The 17,479-nt window shown below is 37.7% G+C and overlaps 2 protein-coding genes across 5 annotated transcripts in view; one reads left to right on the top strand and one right to left on the bottom strand.

Moving 5' to 3' along the window:
- Positions 1-15,577, top strand: part of LOC135776500 (glucocorticoid receptor-like) — an 80,749-nt gene extending 65,172 nt beyond the window's left edge. For both annotated transcript variants that reach the window (XM_065287264.2, XM_065287265.2), the window contains 5 exons: positions 1,299-1,580; positions 6,223-6,367; positions 6,563-6,693; positions 10,369-10,526; positions 11,051-15,577. In XM_065287264.2, coding sequence (XP_065143336.1) covers positions 1,299-1,580; positions 6,223-6,367; positions 6,563-6,693; positions 10,369-10,526; positions 11,051-11,203 — 869 coding nt within the window. In that variant the 3' untranslated portion in view covers positions 11,204-15,577. The remainder of the gene's footprint in view (positions 1-1,298; positions 1,581-6,222; positions 6,368-6,562; positions 6,694-10,368; positions 10,527-11,050) is intronic.
- Positions 14,656-17,479, bottom strand: part of LOC135776499 (rho GTPase-activating protein 26-like) — a 102,201-nt gene continuing 99,377 nt past the window's right edge. For all 3 annotated transcript variants that reach the window (XM_065287261.2, XM_065287262.2, XM_065287260.2), the window contains one exon: positions 14,656-16,751. In XM_065287261.2, coding sequence (XP_065143333.1) covers positions 16,663-16,751 — 89 coding nt within the window. In that variant the 3' untranslated portion in view covers positions 14,656-16,662. The remainder of the gene's footprint in view (positions 16,752-17,479) is intronic.

Genomic DNA, 17,479 nt, shown 5'->3' on the forward strand with positions numbered 1-17,479 from the left:
GCTGAGAAAATCCACAGATGTATGTGTTATACTGTTCTGTATTTGCAGATATGAAATTAAATTTTTAGTTTACTAATATTTAACTCTAGGACACTAACTTACATAACAGTTAGCAGTAACTGTGACTGAGATTATTTAGTATAGCAGTCATAAAATGACTGGTTTCTTAAAATATTCTTGTAAAAATAAGTTATTAATCATTGCTATCATTGTATAATGTAGAAAATATTTCTCTGCTGTCATTATTTCCAAACATGTTATGCCATTTATGCCTCCAAACATGTTAATAATGTTAGGTATGATGAAGATTATACTTAAATATTATTAAATACATATAAATCTTTCACAGTAACTGTTGCACTGTAGAATAGTGGGTTAAGCAAAGGACATTGTATACTTGCACACAGCAGGCTTTCAAAAAAAGTCAGCAAAAAATGGGGGGCCTGTGCCCCAGTAAAGCTTTATGTCTATCGACAGAGAAATGAAGAAATCTTATGTTTCATCACAAAAATGTTGTCATGTTTTGTCAGGATTGTCTCATGCACGCGAAAGAAAAAAAAAATCATTGTTGCATTCAGTGGCACTCATAATTTCTCTTATTTTCACCGGAAAAAATTTGGCTAGTGGAAATGCTGATTGGCTGGTAACTTTAGAAAGTTACCAGCCACTTTGGCTGGTGGTCAAAAAAGTTAATTTAGAACCCTGGTCACAAGACAAGACACCGGAGGCACATGCCACACAAAAACAAGGCATGAACCTCCACATAAGGCCTGGGACTGCCAGAACTCTGCCACCATGACAGAATACAAATATAACATAAGACTTCAAGGCAGAGTCCTAACAGTGTTTGCTTTTATTTGATGTTAAGATAGCAAGGTTGAAAATAAAAAATGCTTTATAATTGTAAAATGTATTTTTATACTCAATTAATGTACATTAGGGGGCATAATTGAGGTCTGATAAATGTTAATAAAAACTTTTCATAAATATACATGAAAAAGATCTATTGAAGACATAAAGGCACATGTGATTTAATCTGAATGTTACATATTAACATTCTCTTATCATCACCTTGGGCATACTGTACATATTTATCATTGAGCCATTTACAAAACCTGAACACCAACAAAGGCTATGAAAAAAACTTAGCGAAGTCAGTTTATCTGATCTCATACTTTTAAAGTGCTTTAACTGTAAGCTGCCTAACTTCTTCCATATGGCCTTTCTTAAATCAATGTTTTTATTGAATAATGAATGATCACTGAATAATAAATGATCACTTCCCTCCTTTATTTTAGCTCGCAAAAACAAGAAGCTGATGCGAATGAGGGGTCAGTCAACATCGAGCGAGCAGATGTCTCCTCTGCCCAGTGATCGTGTGTGTGCCTCTCTGGTGCCGAAAGCCATGCCCCAGCTGGTGCCAACCATGCTATCCCTGCTCAAAGCCATTGAGCCCGAGATCATTTACGCCGGCTACGACAGCACCACCCCGGACACGTCTACCCGTCTCATGACCACACTTAACCGCCTCGGTGGCCGTCAAGTCGTCTCGGCTGTCAAGTGGGCCAAAGCCCTTCCAGGTGAGTCCTTGTTCCCAGCACACGTTTGAGCAGATGTACTGAATTTATCATTTCTAAGATTTTACACTATCAAGTATAGTGAATTATTACTATTGTGCTGTTAAGAAAAGAACGCCTTGGGTTTAAAAAGCTGAAAGACTGCTTGGTTATAAACATATTTACAATATGTATAGTTCATGTCCTAACCAGCTGCAGTAAACCAGCTCGGTTTCTATTTGTGTGGCATTGTATTCCGCCGCATAGCCCCACCCACAGACACGGTTATTGAGTTCAAAATCCTGCTCTGACACATAACATTGGTTTAAATCCTGCTCTACGGTGTTTTACTCTGAAGTAGATCAGGTTTGTTCTCATTACTCAACAATAAGGATTTTTTATAGTGTTTTTATAGCTGTGCCAGTAATTCAGATTTGTACTTGCCCTTGTAGTTTCACTAGAAAAAATGCAGAATGTTTACTTACTTTTGTACTTTATATGCATGTATATATATATATTCTTAAAGGAAAACACCACATTTTTTTATATTTTACTATGTTCTTACCTCATCTTAAACTAATTAATACATTCCTATCTTTTTTTAATGTATGCACTTCATCTTTGTATAGCGCGTCATGAATGTGTTAGCATTTAGCCTAGCTCCATTCATTCCTTAGGATCCAAACAGGGATGAATTTAGAAGCCACCAAACACTTTCATGTTTTCCCTATTTAAAGACGGTTACATGAGTAGTTACACGAGTAAGTATGGTGGCACAATAAAATGTGGCAGGTTTTTTTAAGAGGATAAAAATGAGAACTATATTGTATGGCGGGGAGCACTTAGTTTGCAGCACTTCGACGTCAGGTTAAATACTATCACATTCACAAAGCGCTGTACAAAGATTAAGTCCATTTCTCAATACCAAGTACGCCAATTTTGGACTTGGGTCCTTCGTAGTGCTGCACTGAGATTGCTGCAAATTTCAGAAGGACTTGCCGAGATAAGGCTGCCCTCGTCGTGTATAGGCTACGCCAATGACCACCCGCTAATTGCCTGGAACACACATGACCAAAAGGAAATTTTAATATAGGCGCTATCTTTACTATCTGACCACATATTTGAAGTTTATTCATCTATATTCTCGACTGAACAGCTCTTAAAACTACATTTTATGACACAGAAAAAGTAATATTTCAAATATTGTGCAAGCTTTAAGCTTCATTGCCGTTGACGCAAAATGCATTCTGGGAACTTGGCTGTCAGAAGTCCGCACCAGTCACCTCCTGATGCATCCTCGATAAAATGAGAGGAACAAGAACACATCCGGTAATGTTATGTGAACTTGGATTGATGCGAACTTGGATTTGGAACAGAACTTGGGCCGCGAATGATGACGTTTTACAAGAACACAAGTACAGACAAGAACGCATATTGAGAAACGGCCTAATTGCACCACTGACCAGAAAAAACCCGATTTATGCTGGCAAGCTTGGGATTCTCCCGTCTCCTGACATCATTGTAGCGCTTGCGGCGCAACGTCCTGGGGATGCCAGCTGATGAGACAATTGCATTGAATAAAGATGCATTGAATAAAGATAGGTATTTATAAATTTGTCTAAGTTGAGGTAAGAACATTGTAAAAAATTGAAAAACGGTGGTGGTTTCCTTAAAGGCAAAACACTGTAAAAAATGTTGTTTCAGCTAAAAAAAAGGCAGTTAAATGGCTGCCTCAACATTTTGGGCCCTATCTTGCACCCAGCGCAATTGACTTTGTTAGTGATGCATGTATCATTCGTATTTTGCACCGGTGCACAGCGGGTTTTTCCCTCCACAGACGCACGTCGGCAAACTAGGGAATGAACTTCCGCTCCCTGGCTGGTTCAGCGCAAAAAAGGAGGCGTGTTCCGGCGCAAAACCATCCCTGATGCTATTTTGCGTTTCAAAAAAAAATTGCACCACTGGCCAGAAAAAAAACGATTTATGCTGGCAAGCTTGGAATTCTCCCGTCTCCTGACATCATTGTAGCGCTTGCGGCGCAACGTCCTGGGGATGCCAGCTGATGAGACAGTTGTGGCTATTTCCTCCCACGCCTGTTTAACCGTCATAATAATAGCAACCCGCCATGGAACTAGTGCACTTGTGTTTAAAGGGAATGTTGGATGACGTTCTGATTGGTTTATTTGACGTTACGCCCAAACCACACCTATAAATAATGAACCTACTTCAGACCAACCCCTTATTGATTTGCGCCCGGCGCAAGAGTTATTTCTCCCGTGTCATTTCGTGTTGATTTTGAGTTCATATAAATAAAAGGGACAACACAAGATGTGTTAAAATAACACAAAGTGTGTTGTTCCAAAAATAACACAGAGATGTGTTAAATTAAGGACAACACACTAGATGTGTTGTCCTTAACTAGACACAAGATGTGTTAATTTAACACATTTGTTTTAAGAGTGTAGTTCTGTATATTAGATCCTTCTAAAAGTTACACAATGCACCTTTAAGGCAACCAGGCAACTAAGTTGAACCAACAAATCTTTATTTGAGTCAGAGGATGAGAGACAACGTGGAAAGTGTCATAAATAACAGGTGACAGACTCTGTCAGCTACAGTAGCCTTAAAATTTACTCACACTGGTCTTGCCTCATCCACATTGTTGAGCCAGCTTTTGACTGGCGGGAAGTGTGTTGTGCCGGACAGCAGTTGGGCTTACAGCCTGTGTGGACAGACAGATTGCATCTGGAAACTTGTCAGATTGTGTCTGGTTAACTACAGTGTCATTTACTAATTACCTCTACATGCCGACCAATACTTGCGTTAGGAGTGCTGTAATAAATGGGCACATGATTTTGTAAGGGCTGTATTTACTCTCTGCTCTGGTTGGGTATAACTAGTGGTGGATGGTTATGTAATAACAACCACACGCTTGAGCAATCTTAGACTTTACATCCTCTTATAAAGCAAAACACTAGAAAGGAAATACAAATTGTCTTTTGACCATCTATTTGAAAAGCGTGTGGATCTAATGAGATATGAATGAAATGACCTCTTTTTGTGTTTGCATTGAGTATGCTTTTTTCAATTGATTCATTAAATGCGACAATTTACGTAAGAATCATTATACGAACAATTTAAGTAGATTTTTATTCTGCTCAGTTTTCCTTAAATGTTTGGTCTTGATCTTCATGTTTTGATGTCTGGATGATTGTGATTGTTCCAAAGAAATTCATAAGCTATGCGCATGATTTTGGTATGCACAGAATCATGTCACTTTAACACACAATACAACAGATAATGTCATTATATGTAAGGGATAATGTAGAGGCAGCTGGTAGTTATCGGGAAATAAGCCCCGACAGTGTGATCAGGACCCGACGCGAAGCTGAGGGTCTTGTATCACACTGAAGGGGCTTATTTCGCGATAACTACAGGCTGCCTCTACATTATCCCGCTTATTACACGGCTACTTGCCACATAAGAAAAAAAACTGGACATGAATATGAATTTGAAACATTTTATTGGCATATTTGTTTTAAATTAACATTTTTATTCATCCGCGAAACTTTGCACAGATGCATAAAATGATCGTGATACCTTATTAAGATCCTCTGCTTCATACTTGTCTGTCTCCATTTTTTTTCTCATTTAGCCAGTCTTTGAGAAGTTTTAATGCCCATTCTGTATTTTTTTTTTGTGTGTTAGCTTCGTAGCTGTCATGCTCTATTTTGTCAAGTTCAGTCTCAGTAAGCTCTCTGTGCCTTGTCGTTGTTCGTTCTTCTATCCACTCTTTAAATGTTTTGTTTTTTCCGTACATGTTAAAATTAATGTCAAAATGTTAAAATCTTAATTGTGGTTGTCGAGTGTTTGTCACAAGATGGCGCCAAACAGTAATCTTTATTGGCGCGGAACGATTTTAATCGTACAAGTAGTACCGGCTATGCGTTATTACTTTGGAGCGGTTATTATTTGAAAAGAACGAACCTGCAAATGTCTCAACTGACCAATCAGAATCAAGCATTCCAGAGAGCCGTGTAATAAAGTTGAATAAAACATACTCATTCAACTGCCTTAAACTATGATTCAAACCATTTTAAATCTCTAAAGTTGCCTGTGAGGCTCACAATCAAAATAAAGGCTGTCTATTTAATGTCTATTTGGTTCACCAAAGTATCTTTTGGTCAAAAACCCTTTCAGCTATATTGCATCTCTCCCTGGGTACCAGCATCCAAAATGCAACATTTACTGGTGACCTGTCGCAGTTATTAAAATGAATGAATAACTACAATTATTGTACATTTGACATTTTAGAATAAGAGCCCTGTCTCTTGGTTTGTCCTACAGTAACACTTATCATCAAGAATTTAATACAAAATCTTGCAGGTTGGGCTGCATAATATATAGTAATATATGTAATAATAACAATAATAATAGTAACCATACTACTACTAATAATAAATTACAAGTGTGAAACAATCCTTAACCTAGGGTTAAAAGCAGGGTTTAGAACAAAGGTAACCCAGGGTTAAGCAAAGTATAACAATTAATTAAGAGCCCTACTGATGACCTTTTAGGAAGTTCACCAGGTTTTTTACTGTTCAGTAATGAGTACTATACTATAACCTTCCTATAGAGTTCATGTGTCCGTGTCTGTTGAATTAAGGTTTCAGAAATCTACACCTGGATGACCAGATGACACTGTTACAGTGCTCCTGGCTCTTCCTCATGTCCTTCGGTTTGGGATGGAGATCATACCAGCAGTGTAATGGAAGCATGCTGTGTTTTGCCCCAGACCTCGTCATTAATGAGTGAGTATACCAGTTTCACAGATCAGAGATATATGATATATATCATTTTCATTTGTAGTAATATAATAGTAGAAATATGTTGTCAAAATATGTTGACTTACATAATCAAATTTTAGATTATGAAATAATACTTTTGGATTTTTGGAGTAATCTACATGTCTTAAAGCCTTGTATATGTGTGTGTGTGTTTAAAAGGGAGAGAATGAAACTGCCATACATGAATGACCAGTGTAGCCAAATGCTGAAGATCACGAATGAGCTGGTCAGACTTCAGGTGTCCTACGATGAGTATCTGTGTATGAAGGTCTTACTGCTTCTCAGCACAGGTACAAACACTCATTATATGTGTGTGTGTGTGTGTGTGTGTGTGTGTGAACGTGATAAGAGTCTGAATGATACTAGACTATTGGTCACCTACTTATCTTTCATTATAAATCAAATATTTTATTTAAAAAAAGTTTTAAAAAGGAATGACTGAAAGCAAATATAAAAGATGCCTACTTTAAAAATGATAAAATGTAACAAAGTTTGATTTGTTTAACATGATTCCTAGAGTTACATTTGTGTTATTACATCATTCTAATGTGTGTCATATCCTAAATGTGGGGAAAATATGACTTTTTATAAAACCATTAATTTTCCTTCTGTTGGCACTATTATGGTACATTTACACAGGGCATAACCGTTAACGCTTGAAGGAAGGCTTATCTGAAGTGTGGCCAACAGCCAATCACAGTGGCCGTAACACATGCTCCGGTCTTGCATAAACATAATTATCTGGCCCGCACTAGGTTAGGTATAAGACGATCTTATTGGCTGACGCACACGTTGGCACTCGAAAACTTTTGCCACGACATTGATGGATCCACATTCCGGTTTGGCAACTCATGACGTAACTCGTTAAAAGTAAATGAGAAGCATTAACGCTTACACTCCGTGTGAATGTACCGTAAGTGAAGAGTCGTGTGATCAGTGCAAAGCCTAATAGGGACAACTAGTAATTACTAACTGAACACTAAGGCCAAATAGTATACAGCAAGTACACAAAAAATGTGGTATGTTTTAACCCATGAATGTAAATAGTGGACAAAACACACCGCTGGGTTGAAAATGACCCAATTGCTTTGTTATTAATAGGGATGCCACAATTCTCAATATAATTTTGAACTGTTTGGTATGACCTCCATGGTTCAAAACATGCCTTTTTTTCTCTCACAGTTTTCCTGTCCAAATAATTGATGTAACTTATATTATTTTATTCAATATACTAGTTATGTGTACAAGTGTAAAGAGAATTGCAATTAAAAGCAGTTTTTCCTTTTTTAACATCTCACTCTTCCTGTCACCTAAACATTAAATACTGTAAAAAGATACTTAAATGGGCCAAGCTGTCAGAACCGAATCGAAAACCATGATTAAAAATTAAAGGTATGTTTTGAACCGTGGACTAACTTTGTTGCATCCCTATTCCCTAGCTATTACAGCCAAAATACTGTATATTGCCTGTATGTTGTTTAATTGTATCCAGTTGTATGTTTTCAGTTGATAAGATATGCTTTTTGATTACTGTAATTCAATTTAACCATTAAAAGCAGAATGCAGAAAAGTGAGAATAAATAAAACAGACAAAGGGAAAACATCAAATGGATTTCATAGGGCCCTATTTCTCTAATATTTACCCAGCATTGGTTAAAATCAACCCTGCATTTTGCATTGTTAGAGTGAAGTAGAGTTACTCAAGAGATGATCAATAATTTGCTAGCCAATATCAACCACCGATTGCTTGTCAACATGATTGGCCGATACCAATCCCATCCTTCAGGCGTTATTTACGTAACTGATATGCAAGCTCTCAGATGATTATTTTTTGAGAATCAAACAAGCACAGCTAATATTCATTTTACAATAAGCTAATATGCTTTTAAATATGCATCTCATCAAATTTCATTCAGTTTGTGAGATCACATTTGTTGAGTCACAGATTGTGAATTAGATTGGAGCATCTCGATTTTTACTTCAGTATGTGGATCCTTTAATGAAACTGGGGGTCTGTATTTTTGCTTTCAAGTTGTGTTACTTCCAAGAAACATCTTTTATATATCTTTAAACAATACATGTTTTCTGTCTGATCATGGGTAATGTTCTGTTCCTCAGGAAAAATCATTCTCTGTATAATTCCTCTTAATGCGCCACCTTGAACAAACTCTGGTGATTTGGTTTAATTGGCTCATAAAAGCGTTTTTCCTTTATTTTGTCTTTTTCAAAGCCCAGAATGATACAGGAAAAGGTTGCATACGGATGCACCTCAATAGGCTTTATGCCCAGCTGCACTGCTTCCTGATCTTCAGCCAGCTCCTTGTTTCCTGTCTGCCATTATTGGACAAACTGATTAATCCAGGTGTGTCTGATTATTGTTGTTGTGACTACTGAGGTCAGGCACACCTGGATTAATCAGTTTGTCCAATAATGGCAGACAGGAAACAAGGAGCTGGCTGAAGTTCAGAAAGTAGTGCAGCTGGGAATAAAGCCTATTGCCTCTTAAAGAAATGAAAATGACGTTTATTTCTGAAGCAATATCTCAGCTTCCATTTACAGTAGTTGTTTCTACATTACAATTTCAAATGAATCTTGAAGTGAAATGCTACGGCATGAATGTCTCAAGTGTAATACCAAGTTGCATACTGCTATAGTATCTGTGCTATTTATTATTTAGTATGCATAGTATGCACAAATATCTGTATACATGGAACCTAAGAGACATAAATGCAGTAAGGAGACTTCACTTCAAACTGTAACTTGATATTGCTTTCTAATATAAATATTTATTGGATTAAACTTGCTAAATCAAATCAAAATGCAAAATAAATATTTCCTAGACGATTGGACCATGCTATTTCACCAAAAGCGTATTTTCGTTGAAATGTTTGTCGAAAATAATGCACATAAATAAACAGCATAGTGTAGACTTCACATTATTCAGTAGTAAGACAATGTTTAATTTTAAACTTTCTGATGAACCACAGCTTCTGTGTGTTAGATCTTGCGCAGTCGAAAACTGATAAGAGATCAGGGATGTAATTCCACGGAGACTATGCAAATCTGCAGCGTTTCGTGTAGGTTAACTTGAGTGTTTGCCTGGGCTGAGATCCAACGTCCCTAGGCCACAAATCCCAAGCCGATACAGTCACCGGGAATACTGCCATTACATGAAACACATTCCTTTCAGTTCTGCACACCTTCTGAAAAACTTGGGCGAAAATGAAAAACATATTATGAGCAATTGACTGAACTTGAGTTTTTGTCTGTGCCTCATGACTTTCGCGCTTTGAGAGTCACAATGACTATTAACTCGAGTTCACTTTGGGTCATAGCCAGGAGGGCGTGACGCAGGCAGGGCTGGGCATTGGCAAATATTTCCTGGGTGATTTACTTTACATCTGGCCCGTGCAATGTGCACAGAAGCGGTCGTGACTTAAAGCGACACTTCAGCCAAATATCAAAATTACCCCCTGATTTACTCACCCCCAAGCAATCCAAAAAACACATGTCCATTATTTTTCAGACAAACACATTTGTAATTTACAATTTTCTAATAAAATTTGTATGTGTTAGAGCTTAAAAATACATGCCACTTGCTTTGCTATTTTGTTACGCAATGCAAAGACAGTTATACGCAGCACTAGGAAAAATGCAAGGGTTTGCGAAAACTGCTGCAATATATTGTGGTGTCTGTTGTCAAAGAGTTTCAGACAGGCAGGTCTAATATGTGCAGACGAATCCTCTGGTGATGTCAAATTTCGTGTTTTTGTCAAACTTGTAATAGCAAGTACCATGAGCTTAGGATCACACATTCCTGTCAAACACGACACCAGGAGCTTTTCCCTGGGATGCACTTTTATTTGCATTTGTTTCATTTGAACTTTTTAAGAGATGCATTATTGGTGCCCCTTGTTTATTTTAATCAGCAACTGTGTCTCATTCCTACTTTATGGCGTTTACAGTACCAAAAGACGGGCTGAAAAGCCAGGCTGTGTTCGATGAAATCCGCATGTCGTACATCAAGGAGCTTGGCAAAGCCATCGTGAAAAGAGAAGAGAACTCCAGCCAGAACTGGCAAAGGTTTTACCAGCTGACAAAGCTCTTGGACACCATGCAGGAGGTAAGATGGGATTTCTTACAATTAGCAAACAGAAACATGCACGCGAATACGTGCCCGGTGCGTTGCATGCTTTAAGTACTTGTGGTGGTGCCAGATTGTCTCAAGGGGGCGTCTCCACGTAGCTGATAATTTTATCACTTAAAACTCATCTTTGAGCATCATAGTAGCATATTTAAGAGTTTTTCCTGTGAAAAAGTCCTTTAAAAACTGCTTGAATGTATTTCCCTCATTTAGTATATACGGGGATCTATGAATATGCTAATTAGTCTCCGCCTCTACTCAATCGCACCGCTCGCACCACAGAGATGAATTTGCAAGTTAGTCCCCGCTTTCGTACGTGCAAATAGATGCTAATTTCAGTAGTTTCAAACAAATTACTGTCCAGCTTAACTAAATACACTAGTTGTATACATAGGTCAGCATTGAGTGAATTTGTGTCTTATAGTATCCCAACAGTACTCACAGTGCTGTCCTGGGGTTACATTGTTGTCTTTATTGTGCTAAAATGCCGATTCTGTCCGCAGATGGTGGAAGGGCTCCTCAACTTCTGCTTCTACACGTTTGTGAATAAATCCCTGAGCGTGGAGTTTCCTGAAATGCTGGCGGAGATCATCAGCAACCAGCTACCAAAATTTAAAGATGGGAGCGTCAAGCCACTTCTGTTTCATCAGAAATGACCGCCTTAGATCCTAACAATGCCTTAATGATGACAGCCCCTCCCTTAGCAGCGTTAGTCCGTCACCCCGCTTCGCCCACAACCGTCCTGAATGAAGCGACGGATGGGGTCGCTCCTGCTCGAGGTGAAGCTTGCTTTTCAGATGGTGAGGATCAACGAGGATATCGAGGACTGAGTTACATTCAACACTTTATGTCATGTTAAAACTCTTTAATGTCCAGTCAAAGCAGGGGGAATATGTCAAAGACCTCTTTTTATTCATACTATCTCCTTTTTTTGCATGTACACTGCTGAAATGTTTACATGATGATGGGTATATCAAAAAAGGGAATTGTGCCTTTTTTGCGCTTTGCGAATTGACTTCGGCCATTTCTCAGGCTAAACGCAACGACTTGCCGTACGACGTGCATTTGTGTTGATACATCACACCTGTTTTTGTCTTGTTTCTTCACTCGAGAGGCATTCGTGGAAACCTTGAAGCAGATGTGAAACACAAGGCCCTTTGAAATTGATGTCCAATTGCAACTCAAAATTAAGCACCATTGCAATGCCACCAATCTCTCATTTGTTTCATAACAGACATTGAGCACTAAGTTCCTCTTTTTTTTTTACAAGCTCCACTGAAATTGGAAAATGTGTAGTAGTGAATTATTAATGAGATTTTATTTGTTTTGTTTGTCTGATTAGTAGCCCAGGTTCGTATGAAATGAACGCCTGTCGCATGTATATGGTTGTAGTTTGGAAAGCTGATGGTCGCTCCTAGAATCCCTGGGCTGAATTCAGGGTTAATTTGTCAGATTTATCATCCATCCATCCATTGTGATCAGATGTAGTTTAAAATAGCCCGGCATTCATAATATTCAGCATTAAGCGCCACCCCCACCCCTGATTTGTGTGAGTTTGTGCATGCTCGAAGAGTTAATTCATCCATTGAATGATTCGCGCTGTGTGCATAATTTTTCTTTTTAGTTTTCCATCAGATCTCAAAATCTGTGAGTTTTTAGCTTTTTGCCTTTCATGTGTCCCTGTGGTGCCAAGCCTCAAATGCTCTTTTGTGGAACATTTGTCTGTCCTGTGCTTGATCATGTTTGATCATTGTTACTGGTTCATCATGCGCTCCATGGTTTTACACTTAACCCCGTAGTCTGTTATTACGTGTATGCGCACTAAGGGTGTCACGGTTTCGATTTTTGATTGAAATTTATCTAAATTAAGTGACAACCTCGAGCTTCGAATGAAAAAATTTAATCGTCGATGCTTATACTCCCCCATGTCACGTCCGGTCTGCTTGCCAAGTGGAAAAAAAACAGGTTTTGAGTGCTGCGAGTCAACCTCCTCTAATTTAGCTAGCTACAGCCAGTCAAAAGATAGCATGGCAGATGCAGGAGACACCACGTGAGCTGCTCTTTACATGGGAAACAAAAACAGCACACGCGTGTGCACACCAGAGCGGCGTCTGTGCCAGGACCGGTCGTTTATCTGTACTGATATCTGTTTTTCAGTTGCTTAAACGTGGGTTTACACCAGCCGCGTTTAAGGCGTCAAAATCGCGTCTATCACGCTTCGTTTGCCGCTTGAACAGTTTGAGTGTACTCGCTTTATTCGCTCGTGAAAGCCGCGCGTGAAATTCTAGTCATCGAGACATTCACACGGAAATTCGCGTCAAGGGAGAGGTTTCTGCGACTCCGCTCGCTTTCTGTAATCACGTCACTACTAAAGCAAGCTCCTGATTGGTTAACGTGGCGCGTTGGCTAAATGCCTCATTAGCGCTGTGAGACCTCCAGACGCACGTCAACCCGTCTTCACATTGACTTAACATTGAAATCACCCGCGCTTGACGCCTCTACCGCGGCTGGTGTAAACGCAGCGTAAGAGTTATGAAAACAGCATTTAAACATGACTTATTGGGGTATAGTCTCACAATCTCATCTGACGGTAATAAAAGCATGTTTTAAAGATGCAAAGTACTGACAGGAATGTTCATCCGACAGGAAGTTTAGTTTTATCAGGTATGTGCGTGTACCATATTTTTCCACTGGCAGCACGACTAACATTCCATCTCCGGGTTCAAGGTCAGATATTATATTTCATAAAAGTCTAGTCTAAAAATGGCATTGCAACCTGTTCTTTCAAAAACATAAAAAAGTACCTTAGAATCGAAAATGTAATCGAATCGAGGATTTGGAGAATCGTGACACCCCTAATGCGCACAGTTAACTGCACAGCTTGCAAAGTATAGTTTATTTGACTCATACGTGTACACAGATGTTCAACGCATCTCCTGAGCTACATTCTTCTGTAGGCACATGTGCAACGTACATATGCAAAGTACGCGCAGGGTTACAAAAATCTGGGGTGTGCATACAGTATAGAGCATGCGTACTTTTCTGATGATGAAATTTACGTCACGCGCACTTTACGCAGACCCTTGCGTACATGTTAAAACCAGACTATACCTCTAGCTTTACTCGGAGAACCGCACCAGCTACGCTTTATTCCCGGCTTAAAGCGATAGATCACCTAAAACCCAAAATCTGTTCATTTGTTCTCATGTTTCCAACCCGCATGCTGTTGCTCCTCAACCCTTTTTAAAGCACCTTCACTACGTGTTAATGCAACTGCATTAACATGAATTATATAAAGCAACAGCATGCGGGTTTTAGCAGGTCATTTTACAGTTTTCCAGCTTTTTGGTTGGTTTTCTTCCTGCATATTTCTGTGTAAGGACCTTCTACCTAACAAACAAAAAATACAGCTAAATTTGATTATCTGATAAAGTCCAGCTGTTCATTCATAGACTGCGGTGTCAAATAACAGCACCAATGTGACACCCTGACCCTCTGCAGCCGTGCACAGTATTAAAACTCTAGTGGTTATGGGAGGCTTGAAAGTTAATTCCCAGTAACACTGTTGCTTGTCATCGGCTGTATGTATTATCAACAGCGCTGAAATACGATCTGATGATGGAAATACGAGCTTACATTCATAACCAGTGTTACCAGTCACTGTTAGTTTAACCTTCATTTCCCAATGCTTATTTTAACCAACATGAAGTGTACAGTAGATGTCCTATATCCTCCCTGACAACGATATTTTAGTGTATTTCATAAGGCTGTTTTTTCCCCTTAAGATTTATTTTCTAATTGTTTCACAGTAGGCCTTGCAAAAGGAGTCCGTGAGCCATAAAAAGTAGGTTGCTTAAATTCAGGAGAACACAAAGTTTTTTTCTTTGTGGAAGTCATAGATCATTTTTAAATGAAGCTACGCTAACAGATCCTCTTTGATATGAAAATCATTTTACAATAGAATAATTTTATTAAAAAAAAAACAAGTTATATCTTTTTTGTCGAGAGATGAATTGCAAATGCACTTTGAAGAAGTGTTTGTATGTTGTATGTAAATGTAAATTCTATAAATCAATAGGAGAAATATAAGATTAATCGCTGTTTTAAAAAAAAAATGAAAGCTTAAAGTTATAAGCAGGAGGGGTGCTTGAGTATATTTTGTATAGTGCAACAGAGTGACCAAAGCAACGCAGATTTAAAAAAAAAATGAAAGAAAAAAGTATTTAAAGCAGTTACATTTTAAAGTAGCACTTAATACCCAACTTTAGTACTTTATTTTATCCTTTTCTATTTCTTTTATAAAGATTTAGGCTTTGGTCTCATGTATCATGCTGTAAAATTCACTAGTCATTACAAATATATATATATATATATATATATATATATATATATATATAAATATATATATATATATATAAATCAGAGCCTGAAAATTTGCACTACCCTAATACTGGCCTGACATATTCGTTGCGTCCAAAATCGCCTACTTCTGGAGAGGCGTCATCATATTAAAAATGTCAAAAAACACAGCTCTTTTAAAATGCAAATGCATAAGGAAAACAGCTGATCTTTGTGGGTACATTTAATGTCATTCAAGTTAATATCAGTTAATCAGTTATTATGAGGACGTGGGTCACTTCATGTATCAAGATGGCGGATCTAGTACGTCCAAATTTCATTCACACTACCCATATTTTTACGTTGTTATAACAGTGAATGAGTAAGAAGTTTATTTAAATTAGTACGTCCTGTCACAGTATGCGATTTCGGACGCAGGAAATCAATTTTGTACAAAAATTCATGCAAATAATATCTTTAAAGATTAAGGGCAAATCATATTTCATTGGTATATGGCTTTCATTAAAGTCTTTTTGTTTGTTTGCATTTCAGTTCTATGTAAAAGTAATCCAATGTAAAGGATATATGTTTATTTGTTAAAAAAAATAGTTTTGTATGACTTCTGTATTATACCTATCCTGTAGTCAATGTCGATCTTTACACTTATTTGATTAAATGTTGGACAAAATTCATTTGGAGGGATAACCTTGTCTTTGTTATGCTGTGAAATCAATGTGCTAGTTTGATATTTTGTCTCTTTGTATATGCATTATTACGACACATGTAAGCTTGATCACGGTGGTTTATTTTTCTCTCGGCCATACAACCGCTCTGTAAAGTTCATACATTTATTAAGCTGTTGTTTTTATAAAAATACAATGTAAAAGCTATTTTTTACATGCTTAGATCTACATTATATTTCATCTGAACCAAATGTACTCAAATCAGCTCCAAATAGTTGCAGTTTTCTTAATGCAAAAAATAAAATGGACATCAATATGTATTTAAATGAAAATTGAGCTATCAACTCTTTATTTAATAGAAAAATCGAACAACTTTTACATTTGATATCGTAAAGTGAGGCTCAGAATTGTTTTTTACACGATTTTCTTTTTTAAAAATATGTAAGCTCGATTGGGATTAAAAAAAATTAAGTTAGTATGCTACAATAAAAATATATTTCACATTTTACAAAAAATTATACCTTATCAAATGTCACGTATTTACAATGTTAATACACTCCAGAACACAAATCTCTTTAGAAATAATGCATTATAAATAAGAGTGCTTTACATATGACGTTAATCCACATTTTACACTTACATGCTAAAAAGGCTGAAAAATGGAAATTGCTTTAAATTGCTTCCTGAAATACAAAAGAGTGCAACATTTTTCTCCCCAGTTAACAGGTACAGCTTTTAGTAGTTCTAAACAAAACAAATAAAAGCATCTTAAACATTCAAAAAAGCTTTAGACTGCATAGAAACATCACACATACTGGATAATGGTACTGCTGTCCATAATTCACTATAAGAGCCCATGCTATAAATTTGAAAAGGATTATGGTTTAGGAAACAGCAGCTTGGTCCCAAGATTTATTCCCCTCTTTTACCTTGTATTAAACTTATTTAATTGTGGGATACGCAGAATAATGTTGACCCACTAGGGAGTTGCCAAAAACCCATAGTATCACACAAGCTTGATTTCTCTTCAAGTTCAACGTCTTTTCAAAATATGGGTCTCTGTCTCATTGCCTCGAATTAAAAGTCCCTTCCGGCTAGAAAAACTCCACATAGTTCTCTGGGATTAACCCTCTTTTCCCATCCAAAGTGCCTTCCAACCAGCCGGGTTCCCTTGATGAATGGACTGTAACACAAGATAAAAATAAAAGGTGAAGCTGACAGTTTAATTCTTCTTCTGAGAGATGTGAGCCATGTGACAAAAGAGTTTGTGTGAATTCCGGACTGAACGGCATCATCCAGTCTTCTGGATTCAGAAGTGAAAACTTTTTTTTGGTTTCTACATAAAATCATCCTACATAACGTAAAGAACATGTGGAAATATAACCTTGATATCTTTAATACTGACAACTCCGGACCAGATCCGCACCGGAGGCCTCATTTATAAAGCGTGCGTACCTAAAATCCACGGCAAAGTCCAAATTAATAAAAACTGTCTTTGACGTGGAAAAGTGCAGGGTCTGAGCTGGGTGTGCCTCATATGTCTTGAAAAGTGAAGCCGCTGGCTCTTTAATCGCCTCCTGGTGGCTGGCTGCAGTACAAGTCATAAACCCCGCCCTCTCCATTCAAACGAATGGGACTCTGCTCTAAATAAAAAAATATTTACACTTCCAATAAAAATTTCCGAAAGATGGTTTTGGTCATTTAAGGTAGTTGTTATCACGCTGATATATGTTCAAATGTTAATACAATGGAAGGAGGCGACGTCGGGTCATCCATCTTTTTTACAGTCTATGGTCTGAGCAGACGTAAGCACTTCTGCAGGTTTTTGGAAATATAAGCCATTTTTGCTGCTTGACAAGCGCTGTTTTTTATGTTTATCACATTAATTAGCCATCGTTTAATGGCGGAAAT

The sequence above is a fragment of the Paramisgurnus dabryanus genome, chromosome 18 (assembly GCF_030506205.2).
Source record: "Paramisgurnus dabryanus chromosome 18, PD_genome_1.1, whole genome shotgun sequence".
Lineage (NCBI taxonomy): Eukaryota > Metazoa > Chordata > Actinopteri > Cypriniformes > Cobitidae > Paramisgurnus > Paramisgurnus dabryanus.